Genomic DNA, 15642 nt, shown 5'->3' with positions numbered 1-15642 from the left:
AAGAGAAAAGATGGAAACCAAACAGTTAAAGGAAAAACCAGAGAAGAAGAGAAAAGATGGAACCAAACAGTTAAAGGAAAAACCAGAGAAGAAGAAAAACAGATGGAAACCAAACAGTTAAAGGAAAAACCAGAGAAGAAGAGAAAAGATGGAAACCAAACAGTTAAAGGAAAAACCAGAGAAGAAGAGAAAAGATGGAAACCAAACAGTTAAAGGAAAAACCAGAGAAGAAGAGAAAAGATGGAAACCAAACAGTTAAAGGAAAAACCAGAGAAGAAGAGAAAAGATGGAAACCAAACAGTTAAAGGAAAAACCAGAGAAGAAGAGAAAAGATGGAAACCAAACAGTTAAAGGAAAAACCAGAGAAGAAGAGAAAAGATGGAAACCAAACAGTTAAAGGAAAAACCAGAGAAGAAGAGAAAAGATGGAAACCAAACAGTTAAAGGAAAAACCAGAGAAGAAGAGAAAAGATGGAAACCAAACAGTTAAAGGAAAAACCAGAGAAGAAGATAAAAGATGGAAACCAAACAGTTAAAGGAAAAACCAGAGAAGAAGAAAAACAGATGGAAACCAAACAGTTAAAGGAAAAACCAGAGAAGAAGAAAAACAGATGGAAACCAAACAGTTAAAGGAAAAACCAGAGAAGAAGAGAAAAGATGGAAACCAAACAGTTAAAGGAAAAACCAGAGAAGAAGAGAAAAGATGGAAACCAAACAGTTAAAGGAAAAACCAGAGAAGAAGAGAAAAGATGGAAACCAAACAGTTAAAGGAAAAACCAGAGAAGAAGAGAAAAGATGGAAACCAAACAGTTAAAGGAAAAACCAGAGAAGAAGAAAAACAGATGGAAACCAAACAGTTAAAGGAAAAACCAGAGAAGAAGAGAAAGATGGAAACCAAACAGTTAAAGGAAAAACCAGAGAAGAAGAGAAAAGATGGAAACCAAACAGTTAAAGGAAAAACCAGAGAAGAAGAGAAAAAGATGGAAACCAAACAGTTAAAGGAAAAACCAGAGAAGAAGAGAAAAGATGGAAACCAAACGGTTAAAGGAAAAACCAGAGAAGAAGAAAAACAGATGGAAACCAAACAGTTAAAGGAAAAAACCAGAGAAGAAGAGAAAAGATGGAAACCAAACAGTTAAAGGAAAAACCAGAGAAGAAGAGAAAAGATGGAAACCAAACAGTTAAAGGAAAAACCAGAGAAGAAGATAAAAGATGGAAACCAAACAGTTAAAGGAAAAACCAGAGAAGAAGATAAAAGATGGAAACCAAACAGTTAAAGGAAAAACCAGAGAAGAAGAAAAACAGATGGAAACCAAACAGTTAAAGGAAAAACCAGAGAAGAAGAGAAACAGATGGAAACCAAACAGTTAAAGGAAAAACCAGAGAAGAAGAGAAAAGATGGAAACCAAACAGTTAAAGGAAAAACAAGAGAAGAAGAGAAAAGATGGAAACCAAACAGTTAAAGGAAAAACCAGAGAAGAAGAGAAAAGATGGAAACCAAACAGTTAAAGGAAAAACCAGAGAAGAAGAGAAAAGATGGAAACCAAACAGTTAAAGGAAAAACCAGAGAAGAAGATAAAAGATGGAAACCAAACAGTTAAAGGAAAAACCAGAGAAGAAGAGAAAAGATGGAAACCAAACAGTTAAAGGAAAAACCAGAGAAGAAGAGAAAAGATGGAAACCAAACAGTTAAAGCAAAAACCAGAGAAGAAGAGAAAAGATGGAAACCAAACAGTTAAAGGAAAAACCAGAGAAGAAGAAAAACAGATGGAAACCAAACAGTTAAAGGAAAAACCAGAGAAGAAGAGAAAGAGATGGAAACCAAACAGTTAAAGGAAAAACCAGAGAAGAAGAGAAAAGATGGAAACCAAACAGGTTAAAGGAAAAACCAGAGAAGAAGAGAAAAGATGGAAACCAAACAGTTAAAGGAAAAACCAGAGAAGAAGATAAAAGATGGAAACCAAACAGTTAAAGGAAAAACCAGAGAAGAAGAGAAAAGATGGAAACCAAACAGTTAAAGGAAAAACCAGAGAAGAAGAGAAAAGATGGAAACCAAACAGTTAAAGGAAAAACCAGAGAAGAAGAGAAAAGATGGAAACCAAACAGTTAAAGGAAAAACCAGAGAAAAAGAGAAAAGATGGAAACCAAACAGTTAAAGGAAAAACCAGAGAATAAGAGAAAAAGATGGAAACCAAACAGTTAAAGGAAAAACCAGAGAATAAGAGAAAAAGATGGAAACCAAACAGTTAAAGGAAAAAACAGAGAAGAAGAGAAGAGATGGAAACCAAACGGTTAAAGGAAAAACCAGAGAAGAAGAGAAAAGATGGAAACCAAACGGTTAAAGGAAAAACCAGAGAAGAAGAGAAAAGATGGAAACCAAACAGTTAAAGGAAAAACCAGAGAAGAAGAGGAAAGATGGAAACCAAACAGGTTAAAGGAAAAACCAGAGAAGAAGAGAAAAGATGGAAACCAAACAGTTAAAGCAAAAACCAGAGAAGAAGAGAAAAGATGGAAACCAAACAGTTAAAGCAAAAACCAGAGAAGAAGAGAAAAAGATGGAAACCAAACAGTTAAAGGAAAAACCAGAGAAGAAGAGAAAAGATGGAAACCAAACAGTTAAAGGAAAAACCAGAGAAGAAGAGAAAAAGATGGAAACCAAACAGTTAAAGGAAAAACCAGAGAAGAAGATAAAAAGATGGAAACCAAACGGTTAAAGGAAAAACCAGAGAAGAAGAGAAACAGATGGAAACCAAACAGTTAAAGGAAAAACCAGAGAAGAAGAGAAAAGATGGAAACCAAACAGTTAAAGGAAAAACCAGAGAAGAAGAGAAAAAGATGGAAACCAAACAGTTAAAGGAAAAACCAGAGAAGAAGAGAAAAAGATGGAAACCAAACGGTTAAAGGAAAAACCAGAGAAGAAGAGAAAAAGATGGAAACCAAACGGTTAAAGGAAAAACCAGAGAAGAAGAGAAACAGATGGAAACCAAACAGTTAAAGGAAAAACCAGAGAAGAAGATAAAAGATGGAAACCAAACAGTTAAAGGAAAAACCAGAGAAGAAGAGAAAAGATGGAAACCAAACAGTTAAAGGAAAAACCAGAGAAGAAGAGAAAAGATGGAAACCAAACAGTTAAAGGAAAAACCAGAGAAGAAGAAAACAGATGGAAACCAAACAGTTAAAGGAAAAACCAGAGAAGAAGAGAAGAGATGGAAACCAAACAGTTAAAGGAAAAACCAGAGAAGAAGAGAAAAGATGGAAACCAAACAGTTAAAGGAAAAACCAGAGAAGAAGAGAAAAAGATGGAAACCAAACGGTTAAAGGAAAAACCAGAGAAGAAGAGAAAAGATGGAAACCAAACAGTTAAAGGAAAAACCAGAGAAGAAGAGAAAAAGATGGAAACCAAACGGTTAAAGGAAAAACCAGAGAAGAAGAGAAAAGATGGAAACCAAACAGTTAAAGGAAAAACCAGAGAAGAAGATAAAAGATGGAAACCAAACAGTTAAAGGAAAAACCAGAGAAGAAGAGAAAAGATGGAAACCAAACAGTTAAAGGAAAAACCAGAGAAGAAGAGAAAAGATGGAAACCAAACAGTTAAAGGAAAAACCAGAGAAGAAGAGAAAAGATGGAAACCAAACAGTTAAAGGAAAAACCAGAGAAAAAGAGAAAAGATGGAAACCAAACAGTTAAAGGAAAAACCAGAGAAGAAGATAAAAGATGGAAACCAAACAGTTAAAGGAAAAACCAGAGAAGAAGAAAAACAGATGGAAACCAAGCAGTTAAAGGAAAAACCAGAGAAGAAGAAAAACAGATGGAAACCAAACAGTTAAAGGAAAAACCAGAGAAGAAGAGAAAAGATGGAAACCAAACAGTTAAAGGAAAAACCAGAGAAGAAGAGAAAAGATGGAAACCAAACAGTTAAAGGAAAAACCAGAGAAGAAGAGAAAAGATGGAAACCAAACAGTTAAAGGAAAAACCAGAGAAGAAGAGAAAAGATGGAAACCAAACAGTTAAAGGAAAAACCAGAGAAGAAGAAAAACAGATGGAAACCAAACAGTTAAAGGAAAAACCAGAGAAGAAGAGAAGAGATGGAAACCAAACAGTTAAAGGAAAAACCAGAGAAGAAGAGAAAAGATGGAAACCAAACAGTTAAAGGAAAAACCAGAGAAGAAGAGAAAAAGATGGAAACCAAACGGTTAAAGGAAAAACCAGAGAAGAAGAGAAAAGATGGAAACCAAACAGTTAAAGGAAAAACCAGAGAAGAAGAGAAAAAGATGGAAACCAAACGGTTAAAGGAAAAACCAGAGAAGAAGAGAAAAGATGGAAACCAAACAGTTAAAGGAAAAACCAGAGAAGAAGATAAAAGATGAACTAGATGGAAACCAAACAGTTAAAGGAAAAACCAGAGAAGAAGAGAAAAGATGGAAACCAAACAGTTAAAGGAAAAACCAGAGAAGAAGAGAAAAGATGGAAACCAAACAGTTAAAGGAAAAACCAGAGAAGAAGAGAAAAGATGGAAACCAAACAGTTAAAGGAAAAACCAGAGAAGAAGAGAAAAGATGGAAACCAAACAGTTAAAGGAAAAACCAGAGAAGAAGAGAAAAAGATGGAAACCAAACAGTTAAAGGAAAAACCAGAGAATAAGAGAAAAAGATGGAAACCAAACAGTTAAAGGAAAAACCAGAGAATAAGAGAAAAAGATGGAAACCAAACAGTTAAAGGAAAAAACAGAGAAGAAGAGAAGAGATGGAAACCAAACAGGTTAAAGGAAAAACCAGAGAAGAAGAGGAAAAGATGGAAACCAAACAGTTAAAGGAAAAACCAGAGAAGAAGAGAAAAAGATGGAAACCAAACAGTTAAAGGAAAAACCAGAGAAGAAGAGGAAAAGATGGAAACCAAACGGTTAAAGGAAAAACCAGAGAAGAAGAGAAAAGATGGAAACCAAACAGTTAAAGCAAAAACCAGAGAAGAAGAGAAAAGATGGAAACCAAACAGTTAAAGCAAAAACCAGAGAAGAAGAGAAAAAGATGGAAACCAAACAGTTAAAGAAAAACCAGAGAAGAAGAGAAAAGATGGAAACCAAACAGTTAAAGGAAAAACCAGAGAAGAAGAGAAAAAGATGGAAACCAAACAGTTAAAGGAAAAACCAGAGAAGAAGATAAAAAGATGGAAACCAAACGGTTAAAGGAAAAACCAGAGAAGAAGAGAAACAGATGGAAACCAAACAGTTAAAGGAAAAACCAGAGAAGAAGAGAAAAAGATGGAAACCAAACAGTTAAAGGAAAAACCAGAGAAGAAGAGAAAAGATGGAAACCAAACAGTTAAAGGAAAAACCAGAGAAGAAGAGAAAAAGATGGAAACCAAACAGTTAAAGGAAAAACCAGAGAAGAAGAGAAAAGATGGAAACCAAACAGTTAAAGGAAAAACCAGAGAAGAAGAGAAAAAGATGGAAACCAAACAGTTAAAGGAAAAACCAGAGAAGAAGAGAAAAAGATGGAAACCAAACAGGTTAAAGGAAAAACCAGAGAAGAAGAGGAACAGATGGAAACCAAACAGTTAAAGGAAAAACCAGAGAAGAAGAGAAAAGATGGAAACCAAACAGTTAAAGGAAAAACCAGAGAAGAAGAGAAAAAGATGGAAACCAAACGGTTAAAGGAAAAACCAGAGAAGAAGAGAAAAAGATGGAAACCAAACGGTTAAAGGAAAAACCAGAGAAGAAGAGAAACAGATGGAAACCAAACAGTTAAAGGAAAAACCAGAGAAGAAGAGAAAAAGATGGAAACCAAACAGTTAAAGGAAAAACCAGAGAAGAAGAGAAAAGATGGAAACCAAACAGTTAAAGGAAAAACCAGAGAAGAAGAAAAACAGATGGAAACCAAACAGTTAAAGGAAAAACCAGAGAAGAAGAGAAGAGATGGAACCAACAGTAAGGAAAACCAGAAGAGAAAGAGGAAACCAAACAGTTAAAGGAAAAACCAGAGAAGAAGAGAAAAGATGGAAACCAAACAGTTAAAGGAAAAACCAGAGAAGAAGAGAAAAAGATGGAAACCAAACGGTTAAAGGAAAAACCAGAGAAGAAGAGAAAAGATGGAAACCAAACAGGTTAAAGGAAAAACCAGAGAAGAAGAAAAACAGATGGAAACCAAACAGTTAAAGGAAAAACCAGAGAAGAAGAAAAACAGATGGAAACCAAACAGTTAAAGGAAAAAACCAGAGAAGAAGAGAAAAGATGGAAACCAAACAGTTAAAGGAAAAACCAGAGAAGAAGAGAAAAGATGGAAACCAAACAGTTAAAGGAAAAACCAGAGAAGAAGAGAAAAGATGGAAACCAAACAGTTAAAGGAAAAACCAGAGAAGAAGAGAAAACAGATGGAAACCAAACAGTTAAAGGAAAAACCAGAGAAGAAGAGAAAAGATGGAAACCAAACAGTTAAAGGAAAAACCAGAGAAGAAGAGAAAAGATGGAAACCAAACAGTTAAAGGAAAAACCAGAGAAGAAGAGAAAAGATGGAAACCAAACAGTTAAAGGAAAAACCAGAGAAGAAGAGAAAAGATGGAAACCAAACAGTTAAAGGAAAAACCAGAGAAGAAGAGAAAAGATGGAAACCAAACAGTTAAAGGAAAAACCAGAGAAGAAGAGAAAAGATGGAAACCAAACAGTTAAAGGAAAAACCAGAGAAGAAGAGAAAAGATGGAAACCAAACAGTTAAAGGAAAAACCAGAGAAGAAGAAAACAGATGGAAACCAAACAGTTAAAGGAAAAACCAGAGAAGAAGAGAAGAGATGGAAACCAAACAGTTAAAGGAAAAACCAGAGAAGAAGATAAAAAGATGGAAACCAAACGGTTAAAGGAAAAACCAGAGAAGAAGAAAAACAGATGGAAACCAAACAGTTAAAGGAAAAACCAGAGAAGAAGAGAAAAAGATGGAAACCAAACAGTTAAAGGAAAAACCAGAGAAGAAGAGAAAAGATGGAAACCAAACAGTTAAAGGAAAAACCAGAGAAGAAGAGAAAAAGATGGAAACCAAACAGTTAAAGGAAAAACCAGAGAAGAAGAGAAAAGATGGAAACCAAACAGTTAAAGGAAAAACCAGAGAAGAAGAGAAAAGATGGAAACCAAACAGTTAAAGGAAAAACCAGAGAAGAAGAGAAAAAGATGGAAACCAAACGGTTAAAGGAAAAACCAGAGAAGAAGAGAAACAGATGGAAACCAAACAGTTAAAGGAAAAACCAGAGAAGAAGAGGAAAAGATGGAAACCATACAGTTAAAGGAAAAACCAGAGAAGAAGAGAAAAAGATGGAAACCAAACGGTTAAAGGAAAAACCAGAGAAGAAGAGAAACAGATGGAAACCAAACAGTTAAAGGAAAAACCAGAGAAGAAGAGAAAAAGATGGAAACCAAACAGTTAAAGGAAAAACCAGAGAAGAAGAGAAAAGATGGAAACCAAACAGTTAAAGGAAAAACCAGAGAAGAAGAAAAACAGATGGAAACCAAACAGTTAAAGGAAAAACCAGAGAAGAAGAGAAGAGATGGAAACCAAACAGTTAAAGGAAAAACCAGAGAAGAAGAGAAAAGATGGAAACCAAACAGTTAAAGGAAAAACAAGAGAAGAAGAGAAAAGATGGAAACCAAACAGTTAAAGGAAAAACCAGAGAAGAAGAGAAAAGATGGAAACCAAACAGTTAAAGGAAAAACCAGAGAAGAAGAGAAAAGATGGAAACCAAACAGTTAAAGGAAAAACCAGAGAAGAAGATAAAAGATGGAAACCAAACAGTTAAAGGAAAAACCAGAGAAGAAGAGAAAAGATGGAAACCAAACAGTTAAAGGAAAAACCAGAGAAGAAGAGAAAAGATGGAAACCAAACAGTTAAAGGAAAAACCAGAGAAGAAGAAAAACAGATGGAAACCAAACAGTTAAAGGAAAAACCAGAGAAGAAGAGAAGAGATGGAAACCAAACAGTTAAAGGAAAAACCAGAGAAGAAGAGAAAAGATGGAAACCAAACGGTTAAAGGAAAAACCAGAGAAGAAGAGAAAAAGATGGAAACCAAACGGTTAAAGGAAAAACCAGAGAAGAAGAGAAAAGATGGAAACCAAACGGTTAAAGGAAAAACCAGAGAAGAAGAGAAAAGATGGAAACCAAACGGTTAAAGGAAAAACCAGAGAAGAAGAGAAAAGATGGAAACCAAACAGTTAAAGGAAAAACCAGAGAAGAAGATAAAAGATGGAAACCAAACAGTTAAAGGAAAAACCAGAGAAGAAGAGAAAAGATGGAAACCAAACAGTTAAAGGAAAAACCAGAGAAGAAGAGAAAAGATGGAAACCAAACAGTTAAAGGAAAAACCAGAGAAAAAGAGAAAAGATGGAAACCAAACAGTTAAAGGAAAAACCAGAGAAGAAGAGAAAAAGATGGAAACCAAACAGTTAAAGGAAAAACCAGAGAATAAGAGAAAAAGATGGAAACCAAACAGTTAAAGGAAAAAACAGAGAAGAAGAGAAGAGATGGAAACCAAACGGTTAAAGGAAAAACCAGAGAAGAAGAGGAAAAGATGGAAACCAAACAGTTAAAGGAAAAACCAGAGAAGAAGAGGAAAAGATGGAAACCAAACGGTTAAAGGAAAAACCAGAGAAGAAGAGAAAAAGATGGAAACCAAACAGTTAAAGGAAAAACCAGAGAAGAAGAGGAAAAGATGGAAACCAAACGGTTAAAGGAAAAACCAGAGAAGAAGAGAAAAGATGGAAACCAAACAGTTAAAGCAAAAACCAGAGAAGAAGAGAAAAGATGGAAACCAAACAGTTAAAGCAAAAACCAGAGAAGAAGAGAAAAAGATGGAAACCAAACAGTTAAAGGAAAAACCAGAGAAGAAGAGAAAAGATGGAAACCAAACAGTTAAAGGAAAAACCAGAGAAGAAGAGAAAAAGATGGAAACCAAACAGTTAAAGGAAAAACCAGAGAAGAAGATAAAAAGATGGAAACCAAACGGTTAAAGGAAAAACCAGAGAAGAAGAGAAACAGATGGAAACCAAACAGTTAAAGGAAAAACCAGAGAAGAAGAGAAAAAGATGGAAACCAAACAGTTAAAGGAAAAACCAGAGAAGAAGAGAAAAGATGGAAACCAAACAGTTAAAGGAAAAACCAGAGAAGAAGAGAAAAAGATGGAAACCAAACAGTTAAAGGAAAAACCAGAGAAGAAGAGAAAAGATGGAAACCAAACAGTTAAAGGAAAAACCAGAGAAGAAGAGAAAAAGATGGAAACCAAACAGTTAAAGGAAAAACCAGAGAAGAAGAGAAAAAGATGGAAACCAAACAGTTAAAGGAAAAACCAGAGAAGAAGAGAAAAGATGGAAACCAAACGGTTAAAGGAAAAACCAGAGAAGAAGAGAAACAGATGGAAACCAAACAGTTAAAGGAAAAACCAGAGAAGAAGAGGAAAAGATGGAAACCAAACAGTTAAAGGAAAAACCAGAGAAGAAGAGAAAAAGATGGAAACCAAACGGTTAAAGGAAAAACCAGAGAAGAAGAGAAAAAGATGGAAACCAAACGGTTAAAGGAAAAACCAGAGAAGAAGAGAAACAGATGGAAACCAAACAGTTAAAGGAAAAACCAGAGAAGAAGAGAAAAGATGGAAACCAAACAGTTAAAGGAAAAACCAGAGAAGAAGAGAAGAGATGGAAACCAAACAGTTAAAGGAAAAACCAGAGAAGAAGAAAAACAGATGGAAACCAAACAGTTAAAGGAAAAACCAGAGAAGAAGAGAAAAGATGGAAACCAAACAGTTAAAGGAAAAACCAGAGAAGAAGAGAAAAGATGGAAACCAAACAGTTAAAGGAAAAACCAGAGAAGAAGAGAAAAGATGGAAACCAAACAGTTAAAGGAAAAACCAGAGAAGAAGAGAAAAGATGGAAACCAAACAGTTAAAGGAAAAACCAGAGAAGAAGAAAAACAGATGGAAACCAAACAGTTAAAGGAAAAACCAGAGAAGAAGAGAAGAGATGGAAACCAAACAGTTAAAGGAAAAACCAGAGAAGAAGAGAAAAGATGGAAACCAAACAGTTAAAGGAAAAACCAGAGAAGAAGAGAAAAAGATGGAAACCAAACGGTTAAAGGAAAAACCAGAGAAGAAGAGAAAAGATGGAAACCAAACAGTTAAAGGAAAAACCAGAGAAGAAGAGAAAAAGATGGAAACCAAACGGTTAAAGGAAAAACCAGAGAAGAAGAGAAAAGATGGAAACCAAACAGTTAAAGGAAAAACCAGAGAAGAAGATAAAAGATGGAAACCAAACAGTTAAAGGAAAAACCAGAGAAGAAGAGAAAAGATGGAAACCAAACAGTTAAAGGAAAAACCAGAGAAGAAGAGAAAAGATGGAAACCAAACAAGTTAAAGGAAAAACCAGAGAAAAAGAGAAAAGATGGAAACCAAACAGTTAAAGGAAAAACCAGAGAAGAAGAGAAAAAGATGGAAACCAAACAGTTAAAGGAAAAACCAGAGAATAAGAGAAAAAGATGGAAACCAAACAGTTAAAGGAAAAAACAGAGAAGAAGAGAAGAGATGGAAACCAAACGGTTAAAGGAAAAACCAGAGAAGAAGAGGAAAAGATGGAAACCAAACAGTTAAAGGAAAAACCAGAGAAGAAGAGGAAAAGATGGAAACCAAACGGTTAAAGGAAAAACCAGAGAAGAAGAGAAAAAGATGGAAACCAAACGGTTAAAGGAAAAACCAGAGAAGAAGAGGAAAAGATGGAAACCAAACGGTTAAAGGAAAAACCAGAGAAGAAGAGAAAAGATGGAAACCAAACAGTTAAAGCAAAAACCAGAGAAGAAGAGAAAAGATGGAAACCAAACAGTTAAAGCAAAAACCAGAGAAGAAGAGAAAAAGATGGAAACCAAACAGTTAAAGGAAAAACCAGAGAAGAAGAGAAAAGATGGAAACCAAACAGTTAAAGGAAAAACCAGAGAAGAAGAGAAAAAGATGGAAACCAAACAGTTAAAGGAAAAACCAGAGAAGAAGATAAAAAGATGGAAACCAAACGGTTAAAGGAAAAACCAGAGAAGAAGAGAAACAGATGGAAACCAAACAGTTAAAGGAAAAACCAGAGAAGAAGAGAAAAAGATGGAAACCAAACAGTTAAAGGAAAAACCAGAGAAGAAGAGAAAAGATGGAAACCAAACAGTTAAAGGAAAAACCAGAGAAGAAGAGAAAAAGATGGAAACCAAACAGTTAAAGGAAAAACCAGAGAAGAAGAGGAAAAGATGGAAACCAAACAGTTAAAGGAAAAACCAGAGAAGAAGAGAAACAGATGGAAACCAAACAGTTAAAGGAAAAACCAGAGAAGAAGAGAAAAAGATGGAAACCAAACGGTTAAAGGAAAAACCAGAGAAGAAGAGAAAAAGATGGAAACCAAACGGTTAAAGGAAAAACCAGAGAAGAAGAGGAAAAGATGGAAACCAAACGGTTAAAGGAAAAACCAGAGAAGAAGAGAAAAAGATGGAAACCAAACGGTTAAAGGAAAAACCAGAGAAGAAGAGAAAAGATGGAAACCAAACAGTTAAAGGAAAAACCAGAGAAGAAGAGAAAAGATGGAAACCAAACAGTTAAAGGAAAAACCAGAGAAGAAGAGAAAAGATGGAAACCAAACAGTTAAAGGAAAAACCAGAGAAGAAGAGAAGGGAAAGATGGGAAATAAAGAATGTTAAAGATGGGAAGGAATAAAGATCAGATGGAAGGAAAGTGACAGAGATGAAATACGATGATGGAGGACAGAAAAGAGGAAAAACAAGAAAGTAGGACGAATAATTAAAAAAGGAAAAAGCAGGAGGATTAAAAACTGAGAAAGAAAGAAAAAGAACAAAAGAGACAGGAAAGAGGAAAGAGGGGAAAGTGAAAGCAAAGAGAAAAAGAAGCTCTTCCTGCTCAGAAATCCCAATAAATCCCCGTGAAGAGTTTCGTGTGAGCAGAGAGGTGAGGGGGATTATTCCAGCTGTGAACCTCTGGTGGGATGAGCGAGTAAAGAGAGGATCAGAGTCATCAGAGTTATCAGAGCACGGAGAATCCTGGTCTCTGTTCGCTGTTCGCAGGCTGAGAGCCGAAAGCTGCAAACGGCTCAGAAACTGCAGGAAGGAGCAGAAAGTTTCCTCTATCGCAGCAGCGGGTCGGACTCACCGTGATGATGGCCTTCCCCACGGTGCCGCCGGGTCTGAGCAGAGCTTTGGACAGTTTTCTCTGGGAGATGATCTGCGAACACATCAAACACAAACACACCTGAACCTCCTCATTTCTGCTCCTCAAACGGAGGCGTCCCCCGTTTTTCCTAAAGTAAAAACACCCTTTTTCAGCTCTAAAACGCAACAATGGACGCACATCAACAAATATCTGGGTTTCTTCCTGGCTGCTGTGAGATAAAAGTCAGTTAAATGTTAGTTTTGCTCGTCTTTGCTCCCATTTTCCCAACGCTTCCTGACTTTTTTCTGATTCTGAGGTCGAACATCACCCGTTTCAGACGGGATTAAGTTTCCATGGCATGGAGAAAGTCCCCAGTTTCCATAAAAATGTCCCAGTTTCTCCAGCAGAGTGGGATTCTGTCATTGTTTGTTTGAGTTTAATTATTTAAAGCAGGGACAATACATATTAATGAACATACACATGTAAATATTTGTGGACACATCTATGTCATTATCTGGGAATGTGATAATTGAATTTATAAAGGATGGAAAAGTGAATAAACGATAATTGGAGATACAGTCGGCTTTCCTCTAGTCACAAAGTTACATACAAAAGAAACTCCCCTGAGCATCTCTGCTCCTTCACAAGTGATTTCATCCTGTCGACCGGTGATAAACTGTCCTAACTTTTATGGAACATGTAAAAATTTAGATTCATCGTATCTGAGATCAACTTAAAGTCAAAGTAGAGGTAAAAGTTCCTGCATTTTTGTACAAAACAACTTTGTACTCAGTTCCACTTTGGATGACAACACTGGAAAAAAATTCAAAGTCTTACCAAGTATATTTGTCTCATTTCTAGTCAAAATATCTCATTACACTTGATATAAGACAAAACTGCCTAACAGGCACCATTTCAGCCAGATATAGGGACTTGTTTGAAGACAATACATCTGGGATATCTTGTTAAATGAAAAAGGCTTGAAAACAAAATTGTTTTGAGTCACATATCATATGAAACAAGCTTTTTTTTACATTTGAAGAGGTTTTTAAGCTAATTTCATGATAACTTTTAACTCAAAAGTCTTATTTCAAGAAATCTTGACAAGCCGATTTTCACTAGTTCCATTGGCAGATTTTTTTGCTTATTTGTTGTTGTTTTTTTTTGTTTTTTTAAATTAATTTAAAAAATTAATCTGTTGCTCACAGGCTTTTATTTTGTAAAAGTCTGTCGCTCACATGCTTTTATTTTGTAAAAGTCTGTTGCTCAAAGGCTTTTATTTTGTAAAGGTCTGTTGCTCAAAGGCTTTTATTTTTGTAAAAGTCTGTTGCTCACAGGCTTTTATTTTGTAAAAGTCTGTTGCTCACATGCTTTTATTTTGTAAAAGTCTGTTGCTCACATGCTTTTATTTTGTAAAAGTCAGATTTTTTTGCTTATTTCAAGCAAAAACGTCATTTATTTGTTTGTTTAACTTATTTTTGGGGGGGCATTTTTTCCAGTGTAACTTTTATGGAACGTGTTACGGCCAGTGGCCTTGTATGTTTATTTTTGTAGGTTTGTATGTAGGTTCCTGACTGCTGCCTCCACTGAGGGAACTGGATGCAGGTCTACTCCTGGAACTTCCTGGTTGAGGCCTACTCCTGCTCTGATTGGTTCTTCCTTCCTAATGACTCCACCAATCACTGAAGAGGCCTCCCTATTTAAACCTCCTCTTCCCACCAGAAGGCGTGGCTGTGGTTCCTTTGTGAGAACAGCTTGCCTCTTTGCTTGGTGTTGCTTTATTAGCTTGTGCTGTTGTGACTTTGTTTGTTTTTTGGTTGTTTTAGAAGAGTCCTGTGTTTTGGTTTTTGGTTATTTTTTGACAAAACTGGCTTTGAAGCCTCTTGGTTTGTTTTTTGTTTGGGCTCAGTTTTGGTTTTGTTTAGAGTTTTGAATTACCTCTTTTTTTTAAGATGTAATTATTTGTTTTGGAGTTTTATTTAGGGTACTGTTTTGAGACCCTCTCTCTCGTTTGACTCGTGGATTGTTGAAAAAGAACAATAAACACTCAACTATTTTACCTTAAAACATCTAGTTATTTAATGTTACTTCCCCCCCCCCCCCCCCCCCCCCCCCGGCTGAGCTGGGTCGTAACATTAAATGGGGGCTCGTCCGGGATTTTTAATACGATCCCGTGACTCTAGTTCAGTGTAAATTGTTTGGTTTAGTGTTTTGGTGGTGCCTCTGTAGGGTTTGCGCTGTTTGCTCAAAATGTCTCAGTTTGATATTGACCACTTTTTGGAACATCCTTCTCTTGATCAACTTGCTTTTTGTCATAAAGCTGACTTAGCCCTAATTGCTAGCCACTTTTCTATTTCTTTCCCTAAGCAGCTTGTTAAGAAAGAATTAAAGGATCTAACTGTGTGCAAACTCATTGAGTTAAATGTATTGACCTTGCCATCTGAGATTAATGTTTCTTCAGCGCTGACAACTGTTGCTGTGCCTCCAGAAGAGTTAACAACTCCTGGCTAACGCCAGAAAGGGACGCAGAGGCTGGTGGGCACACACTTCCTCGGTTTGATCCCCTCTCGGCTTCCACTGGATCTGTTAATTCCGAGGTTGAAGCTCGTTTGAAGGTTCGTCTCGCCAGACTGCAAATGGAGGCCGAGGAGAGAGCACAACTCAGGCAATATCAGCTTGAAGTCAAACGGCTGGAAAGACTATAAAGCTTCGACAGCTAGAGCTTGAATCTCAGGTGAGGTCTCAAGCTCATACCACCACGGTGAATCCTGCTAATGGTTCTGGTGGGTCCTCTTCAATTAGATCCTTTGATGTTACTAAATATGTGGCTCTAGTACCTGAATTTCGAGAGACAGAAATTGATTCTTATTTCTCTGCTTTTGAGCGGATAGCGCAAGCTTTGCAGTGGCCACCTGAAGTTTGGTCACTACTTATACAATGTAAAATCCATGTTAAAGTTCAAGAGGTTGTGGCCGCCCTTCCTCTTGCAGACACCCTTAAGTATGAGGGAGTTAAAGCTGCCATTTTGAAAGCCTATGAACTAGTTCCAAAACTGTAAAAAATTAGATTCATAGTGTCTGAAATCAACTTAAAGTCAAAGCAGAGGTAAAAGTTCCTGCATTTTCTTGTTTTCTTTGTACAAAAAGACTTTGTACTCAGTTCCACTTTGGATGACAAACCTGCACCGTCAGCAGGATGAAATAAGAGGCCCTTTTTTTCCTTCGTTTTGGAGCTAAAACTCGCAGCTCTGCGTCTTGTGAGCGCCTCTTCCAGGCAGAAAGCTGCTCCGTCAGCCAAATGGCAGCCGAGCGACGGCTGGCAGAGACCAAGACGAGGAAGAAGAAGAAGAAGAAGAAGAAGAGGAGGCTCTTCTTCAGCTCTGCATTGTTAAACTCTTTCAGCATAGTTTGTCCCCTCACTGGAAACCGAAAACAGTCATCAGGAAGTCCAAATTCTGGTTCTGATCCAACACATTTAGGTGGGTGTG

The 15642-nt window shown here is 36.4% G+C and overlaps 1 protein-coding gene across 1 annotated transcript in view; it reads right to left on the bottom strand.

Moving 5' to 3' along the window:
* cpne4a (copine IVa) overlaps nt 1-15642 on the bottom strand; it is a 90177-nt gene that overhangs the window by 52810 nt on the left and 21725 nt on the right. The window contains exon 3 of the mRNA XM_075466868.1: nt 12156-12227. Coding sequence (XP_075322983.1) covers nt 12156-12227 — 72 coding nt within the window. The remainder of the gene's footprint in view (nt 1-12155; nt 12228-15642) is intronic.

Source organism: Odontesthes bonariensis, chromosome 5, assembly GCF_027942865.1.
Source record: "Odontesthes bonariensis isolate fOdoBon6 chromosome 5, fOdoBon6.hap1, whole genome shotgun sequence".
In the NCBI taxonomy this organism is placed as follows: domain Eukaryota; kingdom Metazoa; phylum Chordata; class Actinopteri; order Atheriniformes; family Atherinopsidae; genus Odontesthes; species Odontesthes bonariensis.
Note: the sequence above shows the minus strand (reverse complement) of the source record. Positions and strands in the feature narration are given on the sequence as shown.